Source organism: Canis aureus, chromosome X (assembly GCF_053574225.1).
Source record: "Canis aureus isolate CA01 chromosome X, VMU_Caureus_v.1.0, whole genome shotgun sequence".
Lineage (NCBI taxonomy): Eukaryota > Metazoa > Chordata > Mammalia > Carnivora > Canidae > Canis > Canis aureus.
Genome location: NC_135649.1, coordinates 1,992,287 through 2,016,236, shown reverse-complemented (window position 1 = coordinate 2,016,236; position 23,950 = coordinate 1,992,287). Strand labels below are relative to the sequence as shown.

Below are 23,950 nucleotides of genomic sequence, written 5' to 3'. Positions count from 1 at the left end.
CCCGGGCCAGCTCCGGGCCCGCCTGCCCCCCACAGCTCCCCATCGCACGCTGCAGCAGTGCGCCTAGAAAGTGTACCTTGCAACCCAAGAGGAGGCCCTGTGTGCAGCAGGCTGGTCTTTCCTCCCCAGGCAGTCCTGAAAGCGGCTGGCTATTTGCGTTCAGGGACAGCCAGACGGAATCAGGAAACACAGCACCGTGCTGTCCTGTGAGCTGTCTGATAATGAAAGCCCAGACCTTGAGTCACTTTCACAGAGAGATTTATCGAGAATGCTAACAGCACAGGATACAGTACTTCCCAACAAAAGGTGCAAACGCGTCACTTAGAAAGGCATGCTGAGTATTCTTTGCTTTCACACGTATTAAAAAACTTACAAAAATAAAATAAAACTGCGTGCTGCCCATCTTTTCAAATAGTAAAAGAACCTTATGAAAAAATCACTTGATTTTACAACAAAAGACACAAACGGACATTTTTATGTAAATTTATAAGGCAAACTCTTTATATAATAAATAGGTTACAGGGATTCAGTGGGGGGGTGTTTTTGAAACGTATACAGGTACATTCAGACAGGTTTACTGAAATGGTACAAATTTCCTTAATAAATTGCCTTTTGTTTTTAAATATATCAGTGCTTTCAGTCATTTGGCTATACACAAAGAACCTTTTTTTTGAACACTACAAAAAAGCAATCAATATTTTTTGTTTTTAAAACGACCTACTTATTTTCTAAAGTAATTGTCCCAAAACACAAAAACTGAAGGTGAATGTGATGGAGGGCTTTGGAGACATCTCTAGCCAAGTCTGTCCTGGGCTGCTCCCTGTCCCACACACGCCTCTCTCCCACCCTCGGTCCAGGGTGGCCGGGGTCACTGTGACTCAGGAGGGGACAGCTACCCTGCCTGGTTCCTTCCTGATACTAAACCCATGTGCAAATAGTCATGACACTCAGCATTGTCTTCGCCTTTTGGGGGGGGGGGGCTGGGTGCTAAGGGAGCACACATCTGTCCCTGTTCTGTGAGCCCAAAACAATGTCTGGTGGGGGTAACGGCTTTGCTCAGAAGTATCTGGTTTTGCTAAGGGAAGGGATGGGGGGTTTCTCACGCTCAGATTTTCCTGGGGGTCAGAGGACGGCAAAGAGAGTGCACCTCCTCCACCGTCGTCCTATCACCCAGGATGGTGAAGAATCTAGAGGTCATGTCAATGTTGGATGTACTCTGGGATGGTACTGGGTGGGATGTGATGGGCGTGTGCTGAACGGTAATGCCCACCACCTGGCCTGTCCAGGAAGCGCTGCGTCAGGTGGAGAGGGGCCAGTCTGCCCTGTCAACATACACTGACCTGTGGCCACAGCAGAGGTCTCCAGGGAGATGACCACCCTTCGTCTGAGCTCTGCTCCTCAGGCCTGCCCTATCTTCCTCCCGCGGACACAAGGTCGGCTCTGCTTGCACCCCTCCTGTCTCCCTTCAAAGGAACATCAACCTGGTCTGGCTTTAAAAAGAAGGATGATGCTAATAATCTCGGGGGGGGGGGGGAAAGGCAACAGAATCCACTGGGTGGAACCAAACCTGGTTTTGCTCTGACTTTGAAAATGGCAACACATCAGCTATTTGGTCCGTTGGCTTAGGCTTAACTTCTTTGGGTGGCATCTGGTTGGTCTGGGCAGGGGTCATCTCTTCGAATCTCCCCTCCTGGGGAAAAAGGACAGCCCCTCTCATCTTGGTCACCATCCCCTCCCTCCAAATTCGTTTGTTTGTAAAGAAAAGGTGTCTAGAAGCATTTGTCTCTGGAACAATTACTTTAAACATGGTTACAATACAGACTTCAGTTCAAACACAGAAGAGATTTACTTAGCAAATTTCCTTTCACCCACCAAAAATTACACAAATATAAGCCTCAACACCACAGTTAAGAGGACCAGTAGAGAGAACCTCATGTTTGGAACACAAAAGGAGAAATAAAAAACCAAACCAAACCCAAACAGAAAAACCCCAGAAAAACGATGGAAGGATGAGGGAGAAGGGGAGGAGAGCAAACACAGCACACGTTACAGTGTCCGGGTACACGGGAGCCCAGCGCGAGGAACGGGCTCGGCACACATTGAGTAACAGTCCTGGTGATATTTGGTCATATATTCATCAACTACTGACTCTGGAGCGGCCGTTATTGATTGAAGCAGTGACAAATCAAACGGAAAAGGAGGCCTTGGTAGCAAGGGAAGGAGCAGGCTTCAAGTTCTGCAAGCCTTTCGCACTCCACCGTCCAGCTCCCCAGAAACACTCAACTGGGTGGGCCCTGCTCCGTCCAGGCGGGCGAGAGGTCACTGGGTGAGGCTAACTTGGGCGCTGATTTCACACTTCCGTCAGAAAGCACGCACGTGGACACATGTGGACACCCACCTGTTAGTGGCAAACAGCAGCAGCAACAGCCTCCTCGCCTCCTCTGCCCCCGTCCCAGGCTGGGTGGGAAAGGACGACGTGACCCATCGCTAATACTGAGCGCAGGCTGGAGCGGGCCCCACGCTGGGCCCAGAGGCTGCCCCAGCCCAGGTCCTCCGAGGGGCCCACGGGTAGCCTGGCCACCCAAAGGGCTTATGAGCGTTTCTCTTTTGGTTCAGGCCTCAGAAGTAATGATGCAGGGAGGGAAGCTTTTGGCCCTGGTGATTATAATGCTCTGCTTTGGAAGAACAAGTTTCTGGGTTTTTTTTTTTTTTTTTGGTGTTTTTTTTAATTACTTAAAAAAAACGATCGAAAAGAACTGTTACGGCTAAACTCTAGCAGATATTGCTCATTAAGAATTACAAAAGCAAATGCAGTTACTCGTAGGACGGGGAGGAGAGAAAGGGATGTTTCTGGAGTCTTTGCTACCTCCTAGAGGGGACCCAGTGGACTGTTGTATGTGGTTCTGGGGTCCCTGGGGTCTACCTGTGCAGCTCACACATTCTGAGATGTGAGATGTGACAGGCCTCCCATCTGCCCTCCAGCCTCAGCCAAGTGGAAGCCCTACTGGTGGGGAGGCCTGCTGAGCTGACTCTCCATACATGAGCACTGTGACTGGGTCACTGGGAGGGCTGGGGGTGGGGTCAGGCCATCCCCCTCCCCCGTGGACTCCAGCTGCCCCACCCAGAGGTCGAAGGGGGCCAGGTGGTACCAACTACATTCCAGACTTTGCCAGGGCAAGGAAGCGCTCTTCAACCCACCCGTTGAGGTGAACTGTCTTGCACCAGCATCCTGGGACCTCTCTCACAAGCATGGGAGAAACAGTGCAAAACCCGGATGCTGTCTGGAGCCTCCTTCGCTTGGCACAGGGAAGCCCTTGAGAGAAGCGAGGAAAGACCACGGATCTGCTTGGACAGAAGAAGTGACCAGCAGACAGGTTTGTAGTTTTTTTTGTTTTTTGTTTTTTTGTGTTTTTTTGTTTTTGTTTTTTTTGTTTTTTTATTTTCCCTTGTCCTATGCTATGGTTATCAGAAATATTGTAATTAAGCAACAGGTATAATTTTAACAGATCTTTTGTGTGTGTGTGTGGAGCCACAAGCAAAATGAGTTTATAATTGTGCAATATACAGATATATATATAAAAATTCAACTGCTCTGTGTGTCTAGTTGGTGCATTAAATAAAAGGGACAGAGAAACTAAAAGCAAAGCTAAAAAGCAAAATCAAAGCCCAGGAGAGAGGAGACCAAGCAGGCCTACGCGTACAGTCTAGAAGATACTGGGTATGCTCAGGGTCACCAGGAAGAACACCTTTGTCACTGGACACACAAACACTGAAAGGAGAGGGACTAGCAGTGAGCAGGAGCCAAACCTCTTGGCCTTTTCATCTCATTGTCTCTCGCTGCTGAGGACCTGAGGAAACGTAAGCTAGGAGGGGGGGCTAGGGGAGCAAAGGCAATTTGCAGGTTTCCCTAATGCTCTCAGACTCAAAGGCCGGGCTTCCCCTCGTGAGGGTCTCGGTTCTGCCCAGCACCCTTCCTTGTGCCTGCCCTCCCTCTGGCCCAGGGGCTCTCGCTGGTGAGGGGCGAGGGGGACACACACCACAGTGAGTGCTCGGGCCTCTGTCTTCACCCCTGAGCGCAGACGGGAGCACCACTTCACCCAGGCCCTGGGCCCCTAGGAGAGCAGAGCAGGGGATGTCCTCGGGGGACCGGCAAAGGCCAAAAGGGGGACTTTACCCTCACCTTCCTAGTTGCCTGGGCCCTAGTTAGAACTCCCTTTTTCCCGAAAAAAAAAAAAAAATCAGCACTTGGGGAATGTCCTGTCGAGATGTGAAAGGAGCAAGAAACAGGTGGTGCTGGGTAGTGAGAACGTCGCAGATCTTGGGAGCCACTGGTTGATGCTACTTCCCACACCAAGCGCTGGGCTCCTACAGCTTGGGGACCAGGCAGGCGGCCCCACAGGACAGGGGGCTCGCCAATGCTAGGATGGCCCCGAGTCTCAGATCCAGCAGCTTCAGGCTGGATTCCCCTTTTCCTGTACCACTCACCACATGTCAGGCCAAACTCCAAATATTTTTAGATCAGCATTTTTGCAAAAGCTTGCTCTTATTCATTCAGAAACATTGAAATGTAATTTTCTGCCAAATGTTTTCTAGGTTTTCCTTCTGAATTGTTGAGAACGGGTTTCAGTGTTCACTTTTTTTCTTCTTTAATATGTAACTTGAGACCCTGGGGGAGGCAGTATCCTAGCTATATATAACAATTAGACTATGCCTTTTCTAAAGATTGATACGGTATCTAAAAGACAAAGACGCAAAAATGGAGACTCAACAAACCCCTCCAGAGTGGACGAGTTTACTGATGAAGAGAGCAAAGGTGGGGGCCCTTACAGAGGACAGAGTAAGAGCAGGAACGCGACATGGTGGGGCCACAGGGGCACGGGAGCGGGGCTCTACCACAGGCTGGGCGACGCTGCCATGCTTGCCCCCCGCCCCCAACACCATGAGCCCGGACTCTGGGATCTGGCTACGCAAACGCCCACAGGGCTCTTAGACACAGCTTGCTTCCTGAGGTCCGGGCCATCAGTCCTAAAATCTGTGCGTAAAACTCCCATCAGGGAACAACAATTTGGGGCTACTGGCTGGGAAAGGAGGTGAAAAAGGCTTCTCCAAGACCGGCACCTGTGACCCTCCCTGGCTCCATCAGCCCAGAGAGCTGGAAGAAAATGCTCTGGAAATGGGGCACAGAGCTCGGCTGCCAGGCCCCACTTCGGCTCTGCAAGATCCAGTGGGCCCCACCTGGTGAGTTCACGTCATACCTTCTGCTCCCTCATGCGCTTCGGCTGCTTATTAAAAGTTACTTAGATCCAGAGGTCCTGTCAGCTAAAGAAACTCCTTCCCCATCAAACATGGCAGTTTGTTTCAGGCTAGTCCCTTCTTTCATGATCCCCATCACAGCAATGAAAAGCTGGGCAGAGGGACAGGGAACAACTTGGGGCTGCTCTGGGTGCTGGTGCCACAGTCTGTGGCCTCTCACCTGGAACGGTGCCCCTGAACAGTGTTGCCCGCACCTGCATGGGACCTCAAGGGTAGAAGCCAGGTGCTGACTGTAGCCAGTGTCGCTGGGCCGCCACCATGGCTTTCACCTTCCAGGGAGTGGAGGGGGCTGAGGTCCTTGGGTAGTTTGGCACTGATGGACTGGGGAACGGGGCATTTCTAGGTGTCGCCTGTGCCTTCTGATACGGGAATGCAGCAGCAGCAGCAGAAGGGAGCGGTCTGAGAGCCTGGCTGTGGCTTAGTGCCCTGATTCACTGCCATGTCAAGGCCAGCAACTGCACTGGTTAGGGCAGGCCCACCAATGGGCAGGGCAGAGCAGGGCATTGTGAGAGGAGCTCGAGGACATACAGCATTCTGTTGGGAGAGGAGGTAGTGACTACCAACTAGAACGAGGGCTGGAGAGACTGAAAGGGACTGTGTGACCTAGGTGAACAGGTGTCTGAGAGCTGTGGGTCAATTTCTATATTCTTCACACAGTCCCTAAAAGATGCCCGCCATCTTCGTGATGTTCAAGTACACACAAAATCGAGGTCACACCCCCAAACTGGGCTGGATACAGCTGGTGAGAACCCCACTGCCTGGCTTTCACTCCAAATTCCTGTCAACCCGACCCAGGACACGGGTGGCATGGCAGCTGCAGAGCCCCTGCCTGCCAGGGGAACAAACCACCAAGGCGACCTGCTTAATGGTGACTTACTTGTGATGCCTTTATTAGGTGAAGAAGAGGGAATGTGGAAGAAAGGGCGTAAGGAGAGAAAACCCTATGGAGCCTCAGGGGCTGCAGGTCAGGACAGGCCGAGAGAAAATGACACTTGAAATGATGTGCTCAACCACCAATGCCCGGTCAGCCCCTGAATGGTCACAGGTGAAAGGGGGGCATGGAGGGCCCTGCACTCCTCTTCCCAGGACCAGATGGTACTGAGCTGATGGAGAGGCCAGCTCTTGACACCGGTTCCGGGAGTCACATTCCATTGGGCTAAGTGTAATGGATAAAAACCCAACAGACCAAAACGGCCGGTGTCTCCATGGCAAACTGGCCGGACACTGTACTCGTGTGGCTAGGCATCCTTTGTGGGTGCCAGGAGTGACAGGCCACTTTGGGGTCAGGAGCCTTTTGTCCTTGAAGGAAGAGGGGTCCTGAAGGACTCGCCCCCTCCTCCGACCCCCCTTCCTTTCCTGGGGAGGAGTCAGCAGTGAAGCCCAGAGGGTCAACAGCAGAGCAGGTCTGGTGTGGGACTTGCTTTTGCAGCATAAGGAAATGGGTACAAAAATGCTACAAAGGCCAACTATGATTCTGCAAACAGAATGGGGGCAAACTCCCTTGCTTCTAACCATTCCGGAAGAGACAAACGCGTTTTTTTTTTTCTTAAGCTACTGATTGGAACTGTCAACTATGGTTCCTGATCACTAAGGACTGGCAAGGAAGTGCTAGACGGTTTTTAGGATGTTTCACTCCTTCATGGTTACACCGCAATAAGGAAGCCAGGGGACAATAACTGAAATACACGAGACAACACGCACTTGACAGTTCATGGCAGCAGCTCGCATGGGACGTGCTTGTGGGTGTTTCTGGAAGCATAAGACTGCTGTCTCATTTGCTACTTTGATAAGGTACTTCTCAGTTGGACAGATTTAGATATAAGAGACATCTCTGTAAACACAGAAAAGGATATACCAATATGATGAAGATATGCAGCTAGATAAGGACTTCCTGAACACAGAATGACAGGATGGGGTCCTAAGTGGAGATTGATCAATGAACACCCATAGCAAACCCAAGCCTCTTGGCCCCCACACCATTCCCCTGGCACAGATGTGGAGATGTGTGATATGCTGGCCTCACCCAGTCTCCAGCAAGCAAAAGCCAGGCATTTTCCATCAGAAAAGAACTCATGGTTAACTTATAGGAGGAGCCGAGGGGCCAGGGGTCTAGGTGCCCGTCCCAGCTCAGGTCTGGGGCATCTGCATTTCTTCCCACCTGCCGCCCCATTGCACTGCACTGTGCTGGCTGGGCCTGGCGAGGTCAAGGTCAGGGCTGGGCTACTCGGTGACTATGGCAGGCCATGGGGGCCTCTGTGCTACCCTCAGCTTCCAAATCCAAATCTGTCCAACTTCTCCTGCTTGCTTTTCTTGGATAGAAGGTCGAGAAGGCCCAGAATCCAGGGTCTGACCAGGGAAGGGAGCTCCCTCAGAGAGCAAGATCTTGCTGCTCTCTTGCCCTTCGGAGAGGCCAGGGTGCTAGGGCCAGGTGGACTCAGCAGAGCCCGGGTTTTCCTCAGGCCTCAGAATGGGCTGGGTCGGGGCTAGGGCTGGCAGTGGGAAGGCCAAGGGCAGGGTGAGATCTGGGGGCCTGAGCTGACCAGCATCAACTCAGGTAAAGCTTGGAACTGTGGGTGCCTGGTACAGAAGGGATGAACGAGGAGGGGAAGAAATGAAAGGATGGATGAAAGAAGGCAGAGATGGAAGGACAGAAGAGAAACCAATCAGGAAGTCCTTATAAAATTGCAGCAAACACTTAGAGTTTCGGAGCTTCGTGGGAACCCTATGTGCTGAGCCCACTTTAAAACAAGCGCAGGTATATACAGATCCAGGTAGTTCTAAACACCGTCATGTCTGGTGGCTTGAGGGACAAAGTGTCACCAATTCAAGCCAGTTTGCTCTCAGAGCATGTTTGTTTTGAAGTGGGAACATGAAGACTCAATAGTGCAAATAGTTCTAAGCTGTCCCTAAAGGAGTAGAATTGGAAAGTTTTGGAAGAACATTTTCCCCTACTTCCCCCTGGCCCCCCAACCTGTCCACTAGGCCTCTACCTACCAGTCACAGACTGCTCTGAGCAACTAGGAATTCCATGAGCCCCACTGCTCTGTGCCACCCGGAGGAGCCCAGGAGCCCGGGGCCAGCCTGCCTACGCCTTGTCCCGTTGCTTCCACGGCCTCTCTCTCTCTCTCTCTCTCTCTCGCCACCCACTGGAGAACGGCCCTCGGCCATCCTCTCCTCTGGCTCAGGCCAGTCTACACCCAGCAGCTCAAAGGACTGACTCCCTCCTAGCCATGCCAGAACTGGAGTGAACAGGTACTACTTCCCTGTCCTGTGAAATGTCCTAGTCAGTTTTGGATTGGGGCTGGCGTGGGGCCAGATTTGTGCCACCATGGGTGAGATCACACAGGCTGTAGCCACTGGCCATCTCTGTCTTTTTCTCTAAAGAATCCAACTGTCTCTCCTGCCTCACACCTCCTTGTCCCAATGTGGGTAGGGATGGGGAAGGTGGAGGAGCTGGGGGGATGGGGGTGGGGCAGGGCGGGAGGAGAGGAGAGCTGAGACTGGGAGTGTCCTCTCAACCACTCTCTGTCCCTAATGAGCACATGGGGGGTGGGGGGAGGTCTGGGTGGGAGGGGAGGTGCAGGCATACCCTAAGAAGCCTGGTCAACAGCTTGTCTGGTCAGTAGTATCTGCAGCAAGCCTTGTTGAAGGAGCCTAGTTTAGAAAAGTGCAAAGCTACTTCTGGCCCTGGTTAGGTCTTCAACCTGACTGTGCTTGTCGGTAAGAAAAACATCCCAATGCTCCAACTACTCCCACCCTGAAGCCACGAAACTCTAAGTTTACTGAAAGAAAAAAAAATATTTTTTATTTCAGTTAATCGGGAAGCTTTGTCAGAGCCCTACCCATAAGGAGAAGAGACAACAGCTGCCTTTATTCTTGTTGGTTTGCTTTGCAATCCGCTCTGTGTAAAGTCAGCTAACTCTCTCGGTCACGGGCGTCCGGCTGTCCACAGGCTCCTCTCTGTTTGGCCTTGGCATGGAGGATGAAACAATGTCTTTGCGCTCTCCCTCCCCTCGGTGTTTGTACTTGTCTGCGGCCGTGGCGGCGGTCGCGACCGTGGGCTGAGTCTTAGCTGGCTCCTTGGGGCAGCCGTCGCTCTCCAGCGAGCCTCCTCTCGCCATCTTCTCCTCTTTGCAGACGCCGCTGCTCAAGTCCTGGGGCTCAGGGGGGCTGGCGGGGTCCTCGGAGCTCTGGGGCTCAGGTGGGGGAGGGGGCGGGGGCGGAAGCAGCGGCGCGGGTGCCTTCGGGGGCTCTGAGTGGTGGTGATGGTGGTGGTGCTCCTTCTTGGGGGGTGAGGAGGCGCTGCTGCTGCGCCCCTTCGGGCTGCTCTCCTTGCTTTTCCGTCCGGGGCTCTTGCAGGTCTTCAGTCCCTTTCCACTCTTCTCGCCGAGGGTGGACACCAGCAGGGGCTTCACCACCTCCTTCACCTCAATGCTGACCGTCTCCCGAGTCTTGCGCTTCTTGATGGGGAGCACAGTCTCCTGCACGGACCGGATGGAAGACTCCTTCACGGCTTTCTTTTTGGCCTCTGCGGCGGCAGCTGCCACCACACTGCCTGGCTTTCGGCCCCGCTTCTTGGGAATGGCCTGGGGGTCAGCCTCGGCTTTTCGCTTCCGGCCTGGGCGTTTGATAACCATGACCTGGGCTGACGTGGTGGCCCCGCCCCCTTCAGCCTTGCTCCCGGGTGAAGCTTGAAAAGGCATCTTGACGAGCAGCTTCCCGGGACTTTTCTCCAGGACCCTTTTCACCTGCACACCCTCTGATGTTGCTGCCTTGGGTCTCGCAGTGCCGCTCCCTTTGGGGCGTCCCCGACCTCTGCCAGTTCCTGGAGCTTTGGGAGATTTGGGCTTCTTAGGTGGTTTCTGCTCTCGCCGGGAGGGGCTCCCTCTCCCAGTTACCGTGAAGTCAAAATCATTAGGGTCCAGGGAGGTGTCGCCTACCTTTTCGAAGTACGCAATCAACTCCACTTTAGAGCGAAAGGCTTTTCCCTGGGGACTGTGGGAACAAATGGAGAGACACAAAGAACGATTAGAAGCTTCCCCGCTAATGTACAAAGATGGGGCAGGAAGAATGTGCTGAATTCTGTGACAGGACGTTCTGCAATTGACCTGCCTGATGATACTATTCAATGAGAGTCACATTAGAGAAAAGCCAAAATGGGCTGAAATTAGAGGGGCATGGTCACACACAAAGCAACTGGGTTGCTGGGCGGCGGAGAGCACCCACAGGGTGTGCTCCAGTGACAAGAACAGCTGGGTGTCAGCTGCTCTGCAGCTATTGCCCCTGAGGATCCGCCTACCACCAAGGCCCCTCCTCTGGCTCCCAAAGGGGCCTGGCCTGGAGACCCGCTTGAGCCAGAAGGCTGAGGGGCAGGCATTCTGCTGGTTGGTGCCTGGGCCCAGTCAGTAAGTAAAGCACTCCTCTCTGTCTGAACCTGGGCATGCTGCTTAGCCTCTCTGGGATCGGTTTCCTCATCTGTCAGTAGGATAATGCTTTTTGTTCACCCTTCTCAGAGTTGTTGCGATCAAATGAGGATGTCTGCAAATAAACTGTTTATCTTTTCTGGATCATCTAAGGGCCAGAACTGAAATGTATTTATTCAGTCCTTCTCTGAAGCTCTGGCTTGGGAATTACACTGTTTCAATAGAAAATGCCCAATGACCAGCTCAAAGCTGGACAAATGCACCAATGACAGTTGGAAAGGCACATGAAGAGACACCAATGTCCCCAGAGGCCCTGTCAGAGAGCTCACCTTTCCCAACATGATTCAGAGAGTAGACTGAGCCCTCTGAACTCCTACTTCTTCTGGGTCATGAAGCCAAGTCACGGAATGACTGACAGAAAGAAGAGTTGTTTAACAGGTTCTGAGAAGAGCCCATCAGCTGGATGTTTCCCAGCTGGGAAATGAGAGGAACCCAGAGAGCCCTGCTTGCCTTCCAAGCACAGGCCACTACACATGGCAGGTCCTGTGGCCTCTGGGACCAGCCTGGGCAGGGCCTTGTGTCCTCAATGTTTCTCAGGTGACCTCTCTTTCTTGTGTCCTCACTGTGGCCCTGGGTAGGCCCTACTGCGATGCCATCTCCAGACAAGACCTCAAGGGCTGGTGGGGTAAAGTCACACTCAGGGCGGTGAACTCTGTACACAGTCATTTGAAACATACCTGGAGGGGTCTGCAAGTGGTGTTCATTATTGAAGCCACCCCCAGCCCAAGATGGGTGATATACACACATTTTCCTGATCATCGAGTAAAAAAAGAGCTGCCACTCTAAGGGATCCCCATTAGTTTCTCAGCACCTGGCCCCAGCCTCCTGCCCACCCAGCCTTCCCTGCTTTGTAGAGACAGGAGTTGCCCTTACTTACTTGATCAAATACACATCATACTTCCCAGCGGAGCGGCCAGATTTCCTTTGTTTAAGCTTTCGGGTCCAACCTTCAGGCAGAGTGGGGTCGTCATACATGGGTCCCCGGTCACGAATGATAGAGCGTCGCTGTTTGGGGGAGGCAGAAGCTTCCGGGACAGCTGGGGCTGAGCCTGACCCTTCTGAGGTCTCCGCTTTGCCTGCCTCTGCTGGTTCAGCAGAGTGGTGAGCCGGTGGCTGCAGGGGCTCATGCTTGCCCTCTTTGTCTTCTTTCTTATCTTTCTTCACCTTTTTAAATTTCAGGGGTTTGTCCTTGAGGCCCTGGAGATCCTGGTCTTCTGACTTTTCTTCCCTGAAGTGTTAAATAAGTATGTAAGTATCACAGGGAACACACCGATTTGTAGAAAAAGTAAGCAATGGCGGGTTTGGGGCACCCCAGCACAGGCAGGGCTCTGAGAGACAGGGCTGCCCCACCGATGCTCACCCAGATCCTGATGCCTTTCTCCTTCAAAGATTTCTTTGGGGGCTTTGGGCTTTACCCTACCTGCACTGTGACCACTCTGAGTCCTTCTGTCCCAAGTCCCACTCCTAACAAGCAGGAGAATGAGCGGCATTTTTCTGGGTAGAAACACTAGGTGGCTTCTCAGTGTACTGCCTCGGAAGAGGCCACTTTACAAGCTGTGCCCAACAGTCTCTAGACTTCATGGCTGACAAGAGGCCCTTGACTACTGGAGAGGGAGCTGCCCACCCAAAATGTGGCCAGGGCTCCTCTTCACGAAAGACCTGGCTTGGGTGTTAGTATAGCTTCTGTATTGTAAGTTTTCTCAAATGTGTGCTTGATAAAACAGTCAGGGAGCACGATGCAACTTACTGACGGTGGCAGAGGCTAGCACTACCCCCTTGGGAGATAAGGCACAGCACAGTGCTGTGGAGAAAACACACAGGTTTGGAGCCAGCCCAACCTGAGCTCAAATTCTGACTTGGCAACTTCTAAACATGGACCTGAGCAAGTGACCTCAACATTCCGTGCCTTAGTTTCCTCATCTTGGTAATAGGCACCAACACCCCAGAGGAAGAAAAGTCACAAAAGCACCATATAAACACTAGCCAACTCGGGCAACCAGAAACTGCTGCCCAGGGTTCTGGAGTGAGGAGAAGGCACCCCAGGTCTGCTAAACTTTTATTATCAGACATTCCTTTACAAGCCATGACTGCCTTACACTCAACCAGTAGAAGGGGAGAGCAAGGACAAAGGCACAGAAGAGCACCCTCCCCACTCCAGGGTGGGCACCTCCTTATGCTTTCACACTGACAGAGCAGCTCCTTCCTGCTATTTTGGCTCCACCTGGTAGGGTCCCTTCCTTGTGTGCACTGGAAAGGCCCTGGACCCTGGAATCAGTCCGCCCGTGGTGTTCTTAAAGCAGGGCTAAGAGGGCAGGAACACCACCCACGCTGGGGAGGCTTGGAACCAGCCATCTGCTGGTCTCTCAGCAATTCAGTCTGGAAGAGAATGAGACTATTCCTGCCCTTGATATCTAAGCCCTAGAGCTGCCCTGTCCCATGTGGCTCGTGTCAGCACTGGTCACTGCCTCATGGCCAGTCTACCCCAAGCAACCCCCTTGTTCACACTGTGGAGACTCCAATGGAGGCACTGTGGTATGTACTGGAAACCAGACTCAAATGATGTCAGTAAGCTGCCAAAGGTGGGTTAGTATCAGGACTCTTGGCACCATGAGAACATGCCTTTTCTGAACAGCTCAGGTCAGGGGTTGGGAGACAGGCTTGTCCCTGAGTTCCTCCCTATCCTGGGTCATCCTTTAGCAGCTCAGGACTCTAAAGCATGGCTGCCAGGGTGACCCTGATTTAGCCCACGGCCCACAGGAGATCTTCTCTTGCTGTAAAGTGAGGGTCTCTAATCTGTTGCAGCACAGAGCTTAGTTTTCAATTATCACAGTCTTATTAGCCTTTCAGCAGGAATTGAGGAAGAATCCTGAGAAGCTTGGTGTGGCCTATAGCCTGTAGTCCCCCAACACAGAGGGGAGAAGGGGAGCTTGCCAGCAGCAGAGTGGCAGATGAACTGGAATGACCACTTCCACATAGTCCACGGGCCACCGCTGAAGGCTAGGGCTACTCCCTGGAACCTGGATAGTCCTGGAGTCGGCAGACAACACTGCACCCATGGGAAAGGTTTGGTTTCTCCAGAACACTCATTTATATTCCCCAAATAGTTTAACCATCCATGAGGTCAAGTACAAACCACATATCCCAGGAATGCCTCTTAGATACAATCAAGGGTGTCGATGCCATCAAGGTCAATCCCTTCTAGAACTCTACCCTAAAAAGACACACCCCCAGAAATGCCAAACAGTTAAGTCTATGATATTATTTGTTAACGGCATCATTTTTCCTGACCCAGTACTGCATACAACTCATAGAGCTACCAACAAAGACGTACTGAATGGACGATGCCATGCCTACAGCATGGAGAGCCATGCAGCCTGAGAGGGCTGAGAAGGAGCACCTCTGGATCTCCTACAGATCACAGGATGCCTTTCACGTGAGAAACAAGGGAAGAAGTACTTCCTAGTCCCAGGATGGGTGGGAACGAGCTAAGGTATAGGCGCAAGGCAAGACCTCTCTGAATCATATAAAAGTTTACATAACCAAAATGAGAAAGAAAGTAAACAGTACCAAAACCCTACTGTATTGAATGCAAACACAAACAAACTGAACCATGTATCAAACTGATACCACACCAAAGAGAAAATTTATTTCAAATACCTCTGACCACACTGCTCTGCATATCCTTGGTGGGACATATTTTAAGGCCTGATATGGCACCCAGGGTTAGGGAACATGTCTAGCATCCATGGAGGGAACCAGGCTGGCCCTGGGAGAAGTGGGTGGTTGTGGTTCTACGGTGGCCTGTGAGGGCAGAAAGGCAGGGGAGTGCTTGGACAGAGGATGGGAAAGTCAAAGGACATAGGAGGTGGCTAAAAGGACTCCTTGCACTAGATGACACCATGACAAGGTGAGTATCTGAAAGAACAAACTGACTGGATCACAATGAGGGAGAAAAGAGAGAAAATCCTACAAGAAGCAAGGGGTGAATCATGCAGCTGTGTGCCAGAAGGTGGTTCTGGGCAGCAGAGCGGCCTCAAGGGGGATGTGGAGGGCTTTGTCAGATTGCTACTGGGGAGTCTTGGGCAGGGGAAGGGACAAGAGCTCTTATCTTTAAAGGATCACTACTTGCTGTGTGGAAATCAGGGGGCACCTGTGAGAAGCCTCTTCAGTGGTCTCCCATGGCCCAGGGTGGGGACAGTGGAGGATTTGGGAAATGACCAGGAGGTAGAGTGACAGAGCTGAGGAAAGCCTGGTGTGGGTGAGGGGATGGGATGAGTTAAGCACTATCACCAATGCCTGGAAGGATGGTGGTACCACTGAGGACAGGAAAGCCTGGGCCAGGAACACATGGGGGTTATAGCCACATCCATGGCTAGAAGTTCAAGGAGAGAAGAACATAGTTTTTTGATACTAGCCACAGAGGAGACCCAGCTGTGCTCAGAGTTTGACTTGGGCCTGAATGAACTGTTTTGTTTTTTTTTTTTTTTTTTTAAGTTTTTCATTGTGATAAAACATTCATAACAAAATTTGCCTTTTAAACCCTAAGTGTCTAACAAATGAATTTTTAATAGCACCTAAGATGAAGAATAAAAGGGCCTTTAATTCAATCTGTAATATTTTAGTTCTTTTATTTTATTTATTTGAGAGACAGAGAGAGAGAGACAGACAGAGAGCGAGCGCATGCGAGCACGAAGCAGTGGGAGTGGCAGGCAGAGGGAGAGGAAGAAACAGATTCCCCGCTGAACAGGAAGCCCAATGCGGGGCTCGATCACAACTTAGGCCAAAGGCAGACTTTCAACTGACTGAGCCACCCACCCAGGCGCCCTAGTTCTTTTTTTTTTAAAAGATTTATTTATTTACTCATCAGAGAGACAGAGAGAGAGAGAGGCAGAGACACAGGCAGAGGGAGAAGCAGGCCCCCCGAGAACAACCTGATGTGGGACTTGATCCCAGGACCCAGGGATCATGCTTAAGTCAAAGGCAGACACTCAACCGCTGAGCCATCCAGGTGTCCTGTCCCTAGTTCTTTTATTTTATTTTTTTAGTTTTTTTTAAAAAAGATTTATTTATTTATTTATTCATGAGAGACACGGAGAGAGGCAGAGACACAGGCAGAGGGAGAAGCAGGCTCCATGCAGGGAGCCCAATGTGGGACTTGATCCTGGGTCTCCAGGATCATGCCCTGGGCCGAAGGCAGGCACTCAGCCACTGAGACACCCGGGCTGCCCTAGTTCTTTTAAATTAAAATTACTTGAAGCAGCTACAACAATATGGTGATGTTCAATTCTGTGCATTGAGGGGCACACAGGTTTGTTACTTTGACTGCTACTTCTCTGCAAAAACAAATGACAAATGCCCACAAAGAAGCCTGGAAACCATGCCACTGGCTGTGGACTGGAGGTAAAAATGATGCAAAACAGGTAATCCACCTACTCGGTCCCAAGGTGACCCAACTCCCTAAGAGGCCTCCTCACCAGGGCATTATGGAGTTAGCTGAAACACACACTTTTTCAAAGAAATCAAAGTCTTCTTCATCCTGCCTTGAATGAGACCATATATGTATATGTTTATATATATATATATATATATACATATATATATATATATATATATATATATATATATTTCGTGCACACTCTATCTTCAAATGAGTAGCAGAACTGAACGAGTTCATATATTCTGGAGTTGAGAGGATCTCCAGAAAAACCACCCATCCAACTCTTCAGGGTTACAGATGAAAAGAGAAGGAAGCACACAAAGTTCCCTTGTGTGGTCGCATGAGGGAACTCGTCTGAGGTCACGACTGAGTTGATGTGTGTTCATCTACCGCCCTGAGCCAGACTCTGCTGGGGGCTGGGAAAATGGGGCAGAATTAGCATCATCACTCTTTGGTCTTCACGAGCTCCCAGTTTCGTCAGGGAAACAAAGAAGTAATGAAAAAAACAGTGACACCCTTCCCAGTGATAGTAGGCAGTGATACCAATAGTTCTAGCCCTAGAGGGAGGAGTGACTAATGACACCTACCTTGTGCAACCAATGGTTCTGGGCTGGCCCTCTCGCCCATCTTCTTTTGGGTTAAGATAGCACTTCTGAGGAGACTTCCCAGCTCCTGCCTTCTCCAACCCCATGAGCAAGGGCACCCTATGCCCCCCCCCAGTGTACTTGGAACACACCACTATGTAGGTCAGCTTCCCCACCCCACGACGGTGCATGCCTTCTTTATTGTCATCTCTCCACTCGCACATCGCCAAGCAGAGGAGTGCCAAACAACAATCACAACCCAGAGGTTGTACTACTTTTGCTTCTTTTGATGACTGTATGCCTCTGACCAGTAACTTTGAGGACCAAGGGCCAGCTTAGCACCCAAAGCAGACACGGTCTGAGTAAGTGAATAAATGAGTCTAGGTGCTACCATAGCCTACTAAGCACTGGTGGGTTGGGTTGGCAAGAGACAAGACTGGGGCAGTCAGTGAGGGCCTGGGAGAACAGGCAGTGACAATCTACAGCGACAGGGAGGGCAGGGTCATGGGGGTAGAAGTATGGAGGATGGCTATGCTGCAAGGGCGGGTTCCAGGGATCAGCATCAGGTCTGCAGACACTCCTCCTGTGGAAACTACGAAAAATGCTAGACTGAACATCTTGTAGAAGATACTACAGAAGACGCTGTTTAAAAAGTTTTGCTTGCACTTGACTTGTAAGCTAGTGAAAAAGTAAGGAATATACAGTTTCAAGAGTAAGGGAAGGAAGGTAGGGGGTCCTGTTCTATGGAGAAATTTGGCAGGTGACCCATTAACAAGTGGTCAAACTGATCACCACTGACCAAGACCGAAGTGCTATGAATGAGGAGCATCAGCACTGTCCCATCCTGCAAGAAGGGGTAAATGAGGCCACATAAGGAAACAACTGGAAGAGTCCAGAGAGAGGAGCATTCCCCTCAACTGTGAGACTGGAGTCTTCAAAACTGTCTGCAGCATGAGAAAAGGTTTGCAAACTGCTCCTGGTGAAAGAGAACAGCAGAAGGCAACAAGTAATCATGTGCTGGCTTCTGGTTCAAAGGCACTAAAGGGGTGCTCATGGGGCATTGGCGGAATGTGAATTCCCCCATGTGAATTCGTGGAACTTGGTTCCATGTTGGCATGGTGCTAAGCTCCTTGAGGGTCAAAAGTGCAGCATAATGCTCTTAGGAGAGCCAGGCTCAAGCAGCACTTCGGAGTGTAAAGGAGCAACAATGACTTGGGGAAGCATATGGTACTAAAATGGCAGCATGTTTGAAAAGGAGGTTATGACATCAAATATAACTGGAAGCTGTGCAGGTTGAGAGTAATATTTTGAAGCAGTTTCAGATGAGTTTTCTAACAAAGAGAATACCATCACAGTACACGAATACATTAAGAGGGAAACCTGGAAATCTTATAAAGTACCTTCTTTTAGTGGCTCAAAGAACTATAATGTTTTCCAGTGTTATGCTTTATTTGAAGCTGTGAGTGCGAATGAAGGGAAGGTGTCAAAGCTATATATACACACACACAAACAGATATACATATATGTATATACATATATAAAAGGTGTCAAGGCTATATATGTGTGTATACATATACACACACGGATACATAAACATATATATATGTATATGTACGTGTGTGTGTGTGTGTGTGTGTGTATACGTTCATATAAAAATCATCACAAGGGGCACCTGGCTGGCTCAGTGGGAAAAGCATCTGCTGCTTGGTCTCGGGGTTGTGAGTTCCAGCCCCACGTTGGGGTGTAGAGGTTACTTAAATTAAAAAAAAAAAAAAGATCATTGCTGAAGGCAGCCCTGCCTAGGACCCCACTTTAAATGTCAAAGGAACTGTGTAATATAATCTGTACATCATATGGAAGGAAGCACAAATCTGGGGGTTGCAGCGAAAAAGGATCGGCTGATGGCAATACTGGGTACAAATGCCAACAGACACTTCAGTGTGACCCTGTTACATCTTTTTTTTAAGATTTTTAAAAAATTTATTTATTCATGAGAGATACAGAGATACAGGCAGAGGGAGAAGCAGACTCTCTGCGAAAGCCCGATGTGGGACTCAATCCCTGGACCTGAGATCACGTCCTAGGCCAAAGGCAGACGCTCAACCACTGACCCACCCAGGCATCCCTGTGTTAGGTCTCTTAACCAGAATTTTAACCAGACTTGTCACTGGTTTTGTTAATGAGCTCTGATTACCAAATCACATAGGTTTGGCATGGTCTACCCCTCACATTTTTCCCATAATGACTCTTACTTTTTATTGTGTGATTTGTAGAACACAGGGATTTTTTTTCAGAAATACACATATCACATTGAAACAGAAAGGCCTTCACAAACCTTAAATATCTACCAGGAAGGAAAGAAGGCTCTTGAGTAATAAAACACCATCTAGCAATTTTTCTGCTAGAACACAAACATTAGATCAAATCTTTTCTTTGATCTAGCGAAGGAAAACCAGAGTTTGCAGGAATCTTGTTTTTGAGCCAAATTACTGTATCCCAAGGGGTTTGATGGAAAGAACTGCCTGTACTTTCATAATGAAAGTAACCTATAGTAATTGTGCAGAAGGCTGCCTTGAGAAGCTGTACCTGGCACTCCTGTGACCCCAGGCTCCTGTACACTACAGGGGGGCAGGCAACCAACAGCTGGCAGGTACAGCTGGCCAGACAATGTCGACTGAGGAGGGACTACTCAATCCCTGAGGCTTTCAGATTAAAGAAGAAAGACTACAAAGCCAGTTGAAAGCAGCAGAAAGGTGTTTTTCCCTTGAATCAGAATCCAGCCCCCTCCAAAGTGAGCTCCAGCAATATCCTCGGCCCCATTTCAGTCATGTTTGCATGAAGCCAATTTCAGGATATAGCATTTCTCAGCACCGTTCATTTCAAGTCACCCATTCCACTGAGCTGCAGAAGGAGCCTACGTCCCACGATAAGGCCATGACACATCAGGCCAAGGTGGTAGCCACTTCCCCAGGTGAATGGTCAGGGACCAGAGGAGAGAAATGGCCTTTTTGCAGTGGCTCTTTCCATCCTGCAATGTCATTCCCTCAGTGCTTCCAATTCTTTCTACCTTTAGTATGAGCTGCAGAATCTCAGAATCAAGGAGGCTCTTCTGCACGAATCAATAAAGGCAGCCACACTCTGAGATGCCAGCTTCAGCCCCTTTAAAGATCTGAGAGAAATCAAACTGGCACTGGAAGAGAGTCTCAGTGGTCTCCGGGGAGCAAAAGAGCAAATGGGGTTCAGCTCAAAGGCTATAGCAGTAGAACCTGAAGTTCAGAGGCTCTGACCTCAGTGTATTTTTTAATACCCCAGTTTTCAGAAGATGCAAGAGAAACTATCTGTGTTTTGAAAAGCTAAATAAAATACAGCTCTTGACAGGTAGATCTTTCCCCAAATGAAGGCACCCGGTGCCATACAGTCTTCATGAGTCCATCACACATGAGCTAAGAAAAGCAGGTTTAAACAAACACTGCCACTGTGGAGAACAGTCAGACAATTCCTCAAAAGGTTAAACATGGAGTTCCCACAGGACCCAGTATTTCTACTCTAGATGTAGACCCAAGAGAACTGAAAACAGGGACCAGAACAGATATCTGTACACCCATATTCATAGTGCCATGATTCACAGTAGCCAAAAGGTAGAAGCAACCCAAGGTCCACTGACAGATGAACAGATAAGGAAAATACAGTCCATCCACCAATGGAATGTTACTCAGCTTTAAAAAGGAAGGAAAGGAAATTCTGACACAGGCTACAACACGCATGATCCTTGGGGACACTATGCTGAGTGACATGAGCCAGCCACAAAAAGACAAATACCATATAATTCCATTTATATGAAATGTTCGAATAGGCAAATCCAGAGACAGAAAGTAGATTAGTCATCACCATGGGCTGGGGGGAGTGGGTAATAGGGAGTGACTCCTAATGAGGTTAGGATTTTTTTTTTTATTGGTGATAATGTCCTGGGACCAGATAGTGATGGTTGCACAACACTGTGAATGTTCTAAATGCCACTGAATTGTACACTTTAAATGCGTGAATTTCATGGTATGTGAATTATATCTCAATTTTTATAACACCCCACTAAAACGACAGCTGACTTTGCCTATTACGCCAAATTGTAAAGGTAGGATTTATGATGCCCAAGCAGTGCTCAGAACCCACAGCTGTCTCCAAGCAACCCCGTCTGGGTACAGACAGAGCCCAGGCAGGCAGCTCTGCCGTCCATCTGAGAGAAAAAGGCCAGCGTGGGGCTGAGGGTGATATGCTAGACCAGACCAAGCCGATGTGAATGCCATCTCTGAAACCCAGGACATAGTAACCATGACAGTTGGAAGGAATTTAGTTCAAGAAGCTTAATGACATAAAAAAAGTTTAATGACCAGGCATTTAGCCAAGTTGAGGGTTGCTGGCTAAATATTCTGAGGGCATTTGATCAATCTTTTTTTTATTGCGGTAAATGCACAGAACATAAAATTTACCATTAGCAACACTTAGTACATTCCCAATGTTGTACAACCATCATGACCACCTAGTTCCAGAACATTTCAGCACCCCCTGAGGAAACCCCATCCCCATTAAGCAGTTATTCCTCCAGGTGGCCTTACTCCCAGCACTCAGCAGCTACTAATCTGTTTTCTATGTCTATGGAATAGCCTACTCTGGACATTTCATATGAATGGCATCATACAATATATAGCCTTCTGGGACTGGCTCCTTCCACTCAGCATCATGTTTTCTAGGTTCGTTCATGTTGTAGTATGTATCAGAACTTAATCCCGTTTTATGGTTGAAAAACATCCATTGTAAGGACACAGCACACTTTGCTTATCCATACATCTGTTGACGAATAGCTGGGTGGTTTCCACCTTCTAGCTGCTATGAACATTTGTGTACAAGTTTTTGCATGGATATATGTTTTCAATTCTCTTGGGTCTATGCCCAGAGTGGCAATACTGGGTCAAATGGGAATTCTATGATTAACCTTTAGAGGAACTGGCAGGCTGTTTTCCACAGGGTTTCCTTTGGGGTTGATGAAAACGGTCTGGAACTAGATAGGAGTAAAGTATGGCAGCAGAAACTGCTTCCATTCTGGAATGCTTAGCCGGCAGGGTCAAGCTTTAAACAGAAGTCATCACAGCAAGACCACAGGCAGTGGCACAAGGCAATGTCTCACCTACTCACTCATTCAGTAGCTAACATTCTTTAAGCACATTGTAGGTACTGAGGATGAGTTGTGCTAGGGCCAGGAATGCTACAGCAAGAACACAAGCTTTCTACCTGCATACATTTCTCTTTTTTTAAAGATTTTACTTGAGAACAAGAGTGATAGAGTACACGCGCACACACACGAGCAGGAGAAGCAGAGGGAGAGGGAGATAATCTCCAGCAGACTTCACACTGAGTGTGGAGCAATGCAGGGGTGGAGGGGGGATCCCAAGACCCTGAGATTATGACCTGAACCTAAACAGAGTCAGATGCTTAACCAACTGAGCCACCCAGGCACCCCCCTACCTGCATCCATTTATCTTCTCCTGGTGCTGACCATCTTCTGGGCAGAGTCAATATTGAAATCATAGCAATTTTGATGAATGTTGTAAAAGGGGAGCTACTGAGAGGTAGGGGAAGAACTCCAGAATATAGATGCAATGGCAACACTATGGCCTGACAATGTGAGAGTGCTTGAGGCGGTGGGGGGTGGGGTGGGGGAGGAAAGGGTCTAAGGCGGTAAAGGTGGTGAAGCTGTGGATCATGACTGAAACCCAAGCAGGTTGGCTTCCCCACCACCTGTCCCCATGAAGGCAACTGTAGAGGGAACTGGCCAGATGAGATAAGAACCGGAGAAAACCAAGAACCCAATCCTTATTACTGATGTTTCTGCTATTTTCTCTCTTCCCCTGGAAAGCCTATACTGTTAGAATTTGCTCTCCATTCTTGAGCTTCCACATCTAGCAACTTCTCTCCCATCCTATTCCCCAATGCCTCTGCTCCTACACACCATGGGCACTCATGTTTATCCTCTGCATGAGTGGTTGGACACCTGGCCTGCAGTGCCCCCATGACACTGTCCAGTCCTCACGATACCAACAGCCAGTCTGCATAGGCACTTACATTATACTTGCCTTTTTGGTCCCCAGCAATACATTCCCACAGCTGCTGCTTCTCCCACTTTTCTGCTGATATTGTTTTCTTCTTACCTCCATTCTTTATGTAGTTAAGTTTTACAAGCTTTTATCAAAGCGTTGGCTGCTTTTATCGAAGAACAGAATATTTGCCAAAATAAATTTTCAAGAGAGGCACTGTGTTTTTTGGGGGAAAAGGGGTGGAAAAGAAATCTCTAGTAATGGGAAAGAAATCTCTGTAAGAGTTCACTTTGTGTTTTCCTTATTGTACCTCTCACTAGTGTAGGGCACCTATATGGATTCCTAACAAACTTCTTTTTTCCCAGCGATGACACCTGAGCCCACTGAAATGGCCAACAAAATATAAAAAATAGCGGGGGGGGGGGTCTCTGTCGGCACTAGCAAATAAGGGTGCCTCCAACAGCTGAAGCGCTCTGAGAGTGCTGTAGAAACCGTGCGGCTTCACTCAATGTGAGTGAAGTACTGTTTGTGCAATTCTGCCCTACTCAAACATGGGAGCACAGGAGGGACCCAGCAGGGATGACTGCAGATAGGATTCCCCTAAAGAGCCCTAGGAAGTCTTCAAGAACAACAGGACCTTAGAGCCAGACTAGCTGAAGTGCAGCTTAGTTTACTGGTGGCAAATGGAAGGGCCTGAAATAGTGCCTTACCTGGAAGGGCCAGTAAGGGCTGAGAGGTTTCCCAGGGCACTGATTAGAAGGGGGCCAGCAGAGAAGGGCTGCAGTGCTCCAGTGAGCCTGCATGGCTGGAACATCCAGAGATACACAGATATGGATGGAGATCCTACCAACCTCTCCAGCAGCACCCTGGGCCTCTATACTACACCACCCTGGCTTTGGATGACAGGGATTCTTTTTTTAAAAAAAGATATTTATTTATTTGTTTGTTTGTTTGTTTGTTTGTTTATTTATTTGAGGTGAGGAGGGGGCAGAGAGAGGCAGAGACACAGGCAGAGGGAGAAGCAGGCTCCATACAGGGAGCCTGATG

General features: G+C 49.5%; 1 protein-coding gene across 4 annotated transcripts in view; it reads right to left on the bottom strand.

The window, feature by feature from the left end:
• Window positions 1–241: 241 nt before the first annotated feature.
• MECP2 (methyl-CpG binding protein 2) overlaps window positions 242–23,950 on the bottom strand; it is a 63,086-nt gene continuing 39,377 nt past the window's right edge. For 3 of the 4 annotated variants that reach the window (XM_077887743.1, XM_077887742.1, XM_077887744.1), the window contains 2 exons: window positions 11,674–12,024; window positions 242–10,308 (listed from right to left, as the gene is read on the bottom strand). In XM_077887743.1, coding sequence (XP_077743869.1) covers window positions 9,225–10,308; window positions 11,674–11,771 — 1,182 coding nt within the window. In that variant the 5' untranslated portion in view covers window positions 11,772–12,024 and the 3' untranslated portion in view covers window positions 242–9,224. Of the gene's footprint in view, window positions 10,309–11,673; window positions 12,025–23,950 lie in introns of those variants that run through there. The other variant, XM_077887746.1, reaches the window with a different exon arrangement.